This window comes from Salvia hispanica, chromosome 4, assembly GCF_023119035.1.
Source record: "Salvia hispanica cultivar TCC Black 2014 chromosome 4, UniMelb_Shisp_WGS_1.0, whole genome shotgun sequence".
Classification (NCBI taxonomy): domain Eukaryota; kingdom Viridiplantae; phylum Streptophyta; class Magnoliopsida; order Lamiales; family Lamiaceae; genus Salvia; species Salvia hispanica.
In genome coordinates, this window is record NC_062968.1 from 41,242,055 (window position 1) to 41,250,430 (window position 8,376).

Consider the following 8,376-nt stretch of genomic DNA (forward strand, 5'->3'; position numbering starts at 1 on the left):
AAAGTCACGTCTGATTATGTCTCCACGAAGGGTCACGTATTCGCCTATATAAAGAGATGGCATGTGCATGAAATAAGACACACAATTACAGAATACTTATGCACATAAAAGGCATCGATATACACATATGGTATATATAAAAAGTTGCTCTTGATTCTTTATCCATTAAAGGAATCAAATTAAAGTGTTTAGGTCAAAGAGGAGATAACATCAATTATGGAGGATCCAGTCAAAGATAGGACGAACATCAATTGGTGGATTTCAGCCTCTACATCAAATAAAGAAAGCATGGATGAAGGTTGGTGATTTTATCTCCACTTTATAGTATAAATGTTGTGGTTGAATTAATTCAAATCTAAAATTAGATTTCATTATCGAAATCATTAAAGTTGAGATATGGCTTATAGATAGTCGATCACCCGGGGTCATCATAGGCCCGGAGATCGACCACCATTGCTGAGGGCCTAAGATCGACCCTCTCTCGCCTCCCCCACAAGGCCACTGGATCGGCAATTACCTTTTTTTATTTCATATTTTCTAGTACTATAAATACCCCCATCGCATTCTTTCCATTTCCCACACCAACAACTTTAGTTTCTCTCATTTTCTCTAACTTTTCCCTCTCTTTAGTTTTGCTTCTCTTTGTCTTTTTTCAATATTGTAATACAATAGAAGATTTGCGTATTATATTATTTTAGTATTTTAATTTAATTTATTTAATAATATATTTCATATAGAGAGCGCCATGATTGTGGCCAGGCCGCGGCGCTTGGGCGTGAGCCGCGGCTCCCCTTTTTCGTTTTTATTATTTTTTTTATTAATTCTATAAATATAACCATTTTCCGCCAATTTTTTACACCATTCCAATCTCCACTCTTTTCATTTTATCACCAATTCTACTTTTGAAAAATGAGTTCCGACGATGAGTTCCAACAATTGGTGGATAGGGAGTTCGATGAACTCGTTCAAGAGGTGCAACGGGAAGCAGAAGAAGAGGCGGCGGCGGCGGCGTTCGTTTGCCCGTTCTATCATCGGCGGACCATCTGCCGTGACCATGTCGGGGCATACCAGCGGTTGATGGAAGACTACTTTGGCGATAACCCCCGTTACTCGGCAGAGATTTTCCGTCGCCGCTTCAGAATGTTGCAACGGTTATTCATCCGTATAGCGACTACATTGGCGCAGCGGTACAAGTGTTTCACACTGCGCAATGATGCTAGCGGCCGACCCGAGTTGTCGACATATCAGAAGTGTACCGCTGCAATTAGGCAGCTTGCCTATGCCGGACCCGCTAATATGTTCGACGAATACCTACAGTTGGGTGAAACAACTGCCCTAACGACGCTGAGGCAGTTTTGTAATAGTATCTAGGCCATCTTCGGTCCGGAGTATCTACGGAAGCCAAATGCCGATGAGTGCCAGAGATTGATAGACATCAACGTACTGCATTCGTCTCATCTCTTCAATGATGAGTGTCAGGGTGAGGGTCCGGCGGTCAGATTCATGGCCAACGGGACGCAGTACAACAGGGCATACTACTTAGCCGATGGGATATACCCTCGTTGGCCCGTGTTTGTCAAGACTATCCGGCAGCCGGTTGGGCCGAAACAATTCTATTTCGCGGCCAAACAAGAGAGTGCTAGAAAGAATGTTGAGCGTGCTTTTGGTGTCCTCCAAGCGCGATGGGCCATTCTACGGTGCCCGATTCGACAATGGCACGAAAATGATGTCGCCTCCATTATGTATGCATGTATCATATTGCACAATATGATAATAGATGACGAAGGATATTCTGCAGAGAACTGGGCACCGGAAGAGGGTGCTAGTACGAGTCACGGTATTGCAACCGCCCCACTGCAGATGGGTGTACCGCGTAGTAATGCATACTTGATCCAACGGTTCGCCGATATGCGGAGGGAAACATCACATACGACACTGCAGGCTGATATGATCGAAGAGGTTTGGAATCGTAGGGGAGGAAGGGGTAGAGCGTGATATGCGTTGGGAATGTAGTTTATGAGACGTCAAAAATTTTCGTTGTATAATTTTACCCCTTTTTATAATACAACGAAGATTTTGTTTTAATTTTAGTTCTTATGCATTTTTTCAATTATTATAGTCCAATAACTTTTATTGTAGTAGAATTAAAATATACACAAAATGAAAAAAAAATAAATTATTTGATGACTTGGACATGTCCACTATAGTGAAAAACATGGGTATTGATGGCCTAGCCACACTTTGTGGCTTGGCCTGGCCAACTATAATGACACTCTAATGGGCCAAAAAGCTGACGGCCCATAAAATAAATTCGTTGGCCGTTGCGGATCAGTACAGCTTAACCGTCAACAAACAGTACATTGCGCTGCAATGAGTTGTACCTTGAATTTCTTCCACTCAAACAAACACTATCTCTAGAAATCAGCAAAGACAAAGCGTAGACTTCACTTGTACTCTCTCTCTCTCTCTCTCTCTCTCAACAAACCCAACCGCCACGATGTTCAGGGATGTGTCGGCGTGCAGCACCTACAATTACGCCGACGCTCTCTACTGGGACGCCCGTTACATTCAAGAAGTGGAGTGCGGCTCCTTCGATTGGTACCAACGCTATTCTGCTCTCCGCCCCTTTATTCGCAAATACATCCACCCTAATTCGCGCGTCCTCATGATTGGCTGTGGGAATGCCGGTAAAATTTCTTCTTTTTTTTTTTTGCCTTTTTTAATTGCTCAAGTGAAAGACCTGATTTTGGTTACTGGTGCCATTTTTGTGATTTTTGAGGCAATTAGTGATTTCTATGTATCAAGAAAGACTTGATATAACCATCTTTGGCGGGTGGGAGTTAATTGTGCTATTTCTGTCTATTCCTCTCTTCGTCCCGAGATAGTCGAGACCTTTCTTTTGATCACGTGATTTTAAAAATCGATGTTTAATGGTTAAAGTGGAGAAAAAATAAAGTTGGAGAGAAAATAAAGTATGAGGGAGAAAAAGAGTCTAAAGTAACATAAAAAAAATGTTTTTTTTTTTTGCCTAAAAAGGAATCAACTACCTTAGGACAGAGAGAGTACTATTTATTGGCTAAATAGTGTAATATGTCCCATACTATATCACGGGTTTTTCAATTCTGTCCTGAACTATCAACCTTGAAGTGGCTTACCGTGTGTAAAAATGATTTCTTTCAAAACTAGTACTTGTCAAATTCGTGACTATCCTACATAGATTTCAGATACTGAAGAATTTCCCGCTAGATAGATTTCCATGATTTGGGTATTATTGGTTAAAGTCAAGATAGGACTGGAAAAATGGAAATGTGGGAGAAAAGATCAATATAGACTAATCATTGTTTATTGAGATTAATTACAACTTTCAGATATACCACGGCCCTGGATAATTCTTATCATTTCAGCAAATTTTGTTTGATTCATATCTCATTCAAAGGGTAGGAATAAGGATGAAAATACTCAATCATATACCTTATCAATCAAGAAAGTAAATTCCTTCTGATAATTTGGTAAGTATTTCACTATTTACCATTTTTTGGTAAGTATTTCACTATTTACCATTTTTTATTTGTTTTTTATGAGCATTGATGCTCTCGCTTTCCTGGCCGGGGAAGGAGTTTGCTTATTATCATGTTGTCGGTATAATTATTCTGCATAGGTACCATTTACTGAGTTTGTGACTACTTGTAGTGTTTAATTCTTCTTCAACTTTAAGGCTGTTGTTCTTGTGCATTTTGATTGTATGCCTACATGTGTGAGTGTGATAGAAGCTTGTCCTTTATAGCATCTGCAAATAGATAATCTCAATTTCACTTTGCTAGTTATCTCGGAGGACATGGTTAAAGATGGGTTTGAGGATATAATGAACATCGACATATCTTCAGTGGCTATTGAGATGATGAAAAAGAAGTATGAGAGTGTACCTCAACTTAAGTGTATCCTTACAAATTGTTATTATTTCTAAACCACGCAATGGTTGATAGGTCCTTTCAACATTATCGGTTGCTTAGGGTTTTTTTTTTTTTTTTCTTTTTTTCGTTTTGTACACATTTTTCCCCTTGATGTCCTTAAAGAGTTCTCCAGACATGCAAATGGATGTTAGGGACATGAGTTTATTTCCCGATGATATGTTTGAGAGTGTCATCGATAAAGGTAAGTGGATGTCATCTTCTGATATGTGTTCCAGGGTTTGTACTTTTGTTCACGTGCTGTAAATTAATCGAATATTTCGCCTGATATCTTTACTGACATGCTGACCTGCATAATAGGGACTCTTGATTCATTGATGGTGAGTTAGATATACGCCTTTCTTTCTTTTCATCGTCTCTTTACTTAAACAGCTAACAACTTTTTTGTCGGTTTTTTTCTTTAGTGTGGTACTGATGCTCCATTAAGTGCTTCTCAAATGTTGGGTGAAGTTAGCAGGTTCTAGGACTTTATGTTTTTGTGCTGCTCATTTAAATTCTAGCTCTTCTCAATTTTCGGCCAGTTTAGGTTTACGTTGCCTTGCATGATTTTCTGCTGTATGACGAGTTTCAAATATCACCTTGCAGGCTTCTTAAACCTGGAGGAGTTTATATGTTGGTAATTATGGCTAAATATGATATATCTTGTCATACCTTATTATGAAATTACCGCTCAATATAGATTTTCCTACTCTGGCTATTTTCAGATAACGTATGGTGATCCTAATGTGCGGATGCCGCATATAAACCGACCGGTTTACAATTGGAAAATCGAATTGTATATCATACGTAAGTATACTCTTCCTACTGCATACAACTTCTTTACCATTAAGTGTCACAACTTGGATTTGGTAAATCATCAATGCGTACTTTTTTCCGACATCCACTTGCTGTTTCCTTAATACTATTCCGTAAGCGTTTTCTTACACCACAGTTGGTTACCTTAAATACAGTGCTCGTAACTGTAGGAAAATACTTATTATAAACCTTTGGAGTTCCTTAATTATTATAGTGACTGTCCTCACTACACCTTTAATCGCATAAACATGCACTGAATTACGTATTACATGGGTAGCTAGTGTATGGGCATATATGAATGATGAGATAGATGGATAAAATGTACTCCCTCCGTCCCGGAGTATTAGACTCACTTCTTTTGGGCACATGATTTAAGGAATGGATATTTAAATAGTTAAAGTGGAGAGAGTAAAGTATGAGAGAAGGAAAAAGTAGGAGAGAGAAGAGAGAAAAAAGTAGGTGGAGAATAAAATAAGATAGATGCTTTTTGCTAAAAAGGGAAATGAGTCTAATATGTTGGGACATCCCAAAAAGGAAAGTTGGTCTAATACCTTGGGACGGAGGGAGTACTAGTATTGAGTATTTGAAGGATAAGATGGTCAAACAAGTTCAAAATTAATCAACCCACGTGTTCACTTTGTTTGAGATGGTTTTATTAGAAATGAAAGCTGGTTAGAATCGTGCCTTATGGGCCCACATAGTTAAACCACTCCATAGGTGTTCGGTAGGCCATGTTTTGACAAGTGGAAAATATTTTTGATTTTTCTTTATATAGATTTTATTGTGGCGGACGAGTATGCCCTTGGAGTTGGGGGATTCTAAAAAGCAGGGATAGAAATGGTATTTCATTTTGCAATTCATGACGCAAATTTCAATGCCGTTACAATTATCACCCTTTTCAGAAAAAATAAAAAGTGGAGATTTCTTAAGGCTACCGGGCATGTCGTGGCTATCTATAGGGCCAGCAAGATTTGTATCAAACACACTGAACACTCATTAATACTCAGAATTGAGCCTAAATTTTTCTATATCCAGAAAGGTGAACACACTAAAGTAAATGGCAGGTTTGCCTATATAACTTTTATCCATCGATCCAATCATTCAAAGTGAACGCCTCATGGAGATAAACATTCATATCGATTGTGATGGCATGGCTCTTTGCAGAATTAGTTAATGTTCATGGAATCAAAACCCAACCTAAAGTTGATTGATCTCCATGGATTTGTATACTGATTTTTCTTATATTTTCAAATTTCTTACTAATAAGATGAAGAAGCTGAAGCTTTAGAAAATTCTGAAAAAAAAGAAAGGAACACAATTAGAAATCGCAGAACACCAACTACATATACTAAGTTTATACAACTCCATGAAAACCTACACGGCAACACTAATGATACGGAAAAACTGATTTTAACTAAATAAAGAGCTTACTGCAAATACAAACATGTATGTGAAATTAATCTCAGAATTGTTAAACAGGAAAGGACAGAAAACAACATATTCCATCTATGTATTCTCTTACCTGTGACTTAAGCTGTATTTGTTTTGTTATTAGATATTTTCTTTTACTCTATTGACATGATTCAACTTCTCACTAAGTTGTTGGACTAAGAATAGTTACAGGACCTTGTAGGTAGTCGAATGCAGAGAATCTTCTTACTGTTGTCATTATTAGCAAAGAGATTGAAAACTACAAACTGATCAAGATTAATCGTGTTAGGAACTGATCTCTCAAGAAAGAATGATAATATGTCGGTGAATTTGGTTGATATTATTACTCATTTAGCCTTCATGGTTTAGTTAAATCACACCGAACGATATGTCTTTATCTCTATGATATTCTTTTTGATGAATTACTTGAAACCGAGATGTTGTGGATCTTGTGGTATGGTAATGTTGATATACCTGTCGAATGTTGCAGCTAGACCTGGATTTCAGAAGCCTGGTGGAGCCCCTCCTTTGAGGTCACACCTCGACCCCATTCCTCTCACAGAGAAAGGCCTACTTCCTGCAGATTATGTGATGGAAGATCCAGAATCACATTTCATTTATGTGTGTAAAAAGATAGCTGTACCAACTGATCTCCCCAGCAAATCTGCTGATTCGTTGGCTGATGATGCTATGCGAAGATAATACAGAGCCTGATTTGAAGGTTTGTTCCTTTTGTTAGTAATATAGCTACATCACTTTCTTCCAATTCTGGTTTGGTACATGTATTAAAATTTTGCCTCCAAATATATGAACATAACTTTTCACACAATTATCGATTTCGACAAATTAATGCCATCATGGCTAGTTGAAGTGACAAATGGATGTCATCGTGACTAGCTGAAGTGGCATGTACATCCACTCATAAGCCATATAGGCAGATTAGACATCTACCTCAATATTATTTTGGAGGCAATTAGCTACCAGGTGAAAAATCACAACTGTAAGTTCATGTATTTTAGGGGCAGAATTTTAGTTCATGCCCATAACCAGAATTTGATGAAAGTTCGTGGATATATGTGCAACTACCCCTATTTAGAATCTACTCCCTCTGTCCAATTGAAAATGAAAGGTTTCCCTTTTTGGGTTGTCCCATTAAAAATGAAATGTTTCCTAAAATGGAAACAATATCATCTCTACTTTTTCTTCTCTCTTATTTTACTCTCACTTCATTAACTCACAAACCAACTCTGCATAAAAACCCATGCCGAAAGGTAAATGTTTCATATTTAATGGACGGAGGGAGTATTTTGTTGAGATGTGACCTATGTAGAAGCATTTTATGGCAGTTACCTCCTGATAATCAAGCTAGGCGTTAGAGGGATAGAGAGGAAGAGGCTTGTCCGCACTCTGAACAACGGATAAGTGGTTGCTGGTCGGAAAGTTAAAATCTAGATTACGCTAGCCATGTTTGTGTTTGATTCCCAACTTACTCGATGAATAGGTTTTCAACTCTCCATATTGTTGAATTATACTCCATATCACTAATACATGCCTCCTTGGAAAACAAATCTGGTGAATTCTTCTGTTTATGTTTAAAAAGATACTAAAATAAGATTGAGATTTGTCCAATCTGGTGTAATCGTAGCCTTCTCTCACGTGTCACACTTGCACGGATATCATCTTGCTAGAGCATCTGCTGCTTGGAATTGCATGTGTAACTCTACAGTTAGGGTATAGAATGTAAACTTGGTGTCCTTTACAGTTTGCAAGTTATATATGATTTCAATATTTCAAGTTATAGAATGGAATGGGAGCTGTGAAGAAAGAAAAGATAAATGTGACCATCCAATAACTATCTCTAATCCTTCGTTTAATTTGCTGCAAATTTTAAGAATAACTTCTTGGATTCTAAGATTATCATGGATATCATCAAGAAAAGGTCTTTATATGCAGACAAATGGATACCAACGCGCGCGCACACAAAAATTAATTTTCTACTGTGTTTCTCTTCAACTGTAAGTGTGTTTTTTTTTGTAGTAGTGGAATTAATGATATCATTGTGATGTTGTAACTAGCGAGAAATTTCGGAATATGGGTCTCAATTGGCTAACCTTTCGAAATTTAGGACTAGACTTTTCAGAATATGGGATTGAGGTGTGCGAATTTTTTAGAATAAGAGTTT

The 8,376-nt window shown here is 37.8% G+C and overlaps 3 protein-coding genes across 4 annotated transcripts; all 3 read left to right on the forward strand.

The window, feature by feature from the left end:
• Positions 1 to 909: 909 nt before the first annotated feature.
• On the forward strand, positions 910 to 1,371 carry LOC125221087. Its single transcript, XM_048123217.1, has one exon. The coding sequence runs from the start codon at positions 910 to 912 to the stop codon at positions 1,369 to 1,371; it is 462 nt and encodes a 153-aa protein (XP_047979174.1).
• Positions 1,372 to 1,503: 132 nt separating this feature from the next.
• Positions 1,504 to 1,995, forward strand: LOC125221088. The gene has a single exon (XM_048123218.1). The coding sequence runs from the start codon at positions 1,504 to 1,506 to the stop codon at positions 1,993 to 1,995; it is 492 nt and encodes a 163-aa protein (XP_047979175.1).
• Positions 1,996 to 2,413: 418 nt separating this feature from the next.
• Positions 2,414 to 7,823, forward strand: LOC125223683 (EEF1A lysine methyltransferase 4). Of its 2 annotated transcripts, none has more exons than XM_048126938.1 (9): positions 2,414 to 2,687; positions 3,822 to 3,935; positions 4,084 to 4,152; positions 4,269 to 4,288; positions 4,373 to 4,425; positions 4,554 to 4,584; positions 4,673 to 4,754; positions 6,685 to 6,915; positions 7,525 to 7,823. In XM_048126938.1, the coding sequence occupies exons 1-8, from the start codon at positions 2,498 to 2,500 to the stop codon at positions 6,894 to 6,896; spliced, it is 771 nt and encodes a 256-aa protein (XP_047982895.1). In that variant the 5' UTR covers positions 2,414 to 2,497; the 3' UTR covers positions 6,897 to 6,915; positions 7,525 to 7,823. The 2 variants fall into 2 exon arrangements, with proteins under 2 accessions (XP_047982895.1, XP_047982893.1); XM_048126936.1 differs by having other exon boundaries at positions 2,415 to 2,687; positions 7,541 to 7,823.
• Positions 7,824 to 8,376: the final 553 nt, after the last annotated feature.

Coding starts and splice junctions, on each gene's coding strand:
- LOC125221088 (XM_048123218.1), top strand. CDS start 1,504: ATGGCCAACGGGACGCAGTACAACAGGGCATACTACTTAGCCGATGGG.
- LOC125223683 (XM_048126938.1), top strand. CDS start 2,498: ATGTTCAGGGATGTGTCGGCGTGCAGCACCTACAATTACGCCGACGCT. Junction 2,688..3,821: donor GATTGGCTGTGGGAATGCCG/GTAAAATTTCTT, acceptor TCACTTTGCTAG/TTATCTCGGAGGACATGGTT. Junction 4,755..6,684: donor AATCGAATTGTATATCATAC/GTAAGTATACTC, acceptor CGAATGTTGCAG/CTAGACCTGGATTTCAGAAG.
- LOC125221087 (XM_048123217.1), top strand. CDS start 910: ATGAGTTCCGACGATGAGTTCCAACAATTGGTGGATAGGGAGTTCGAT.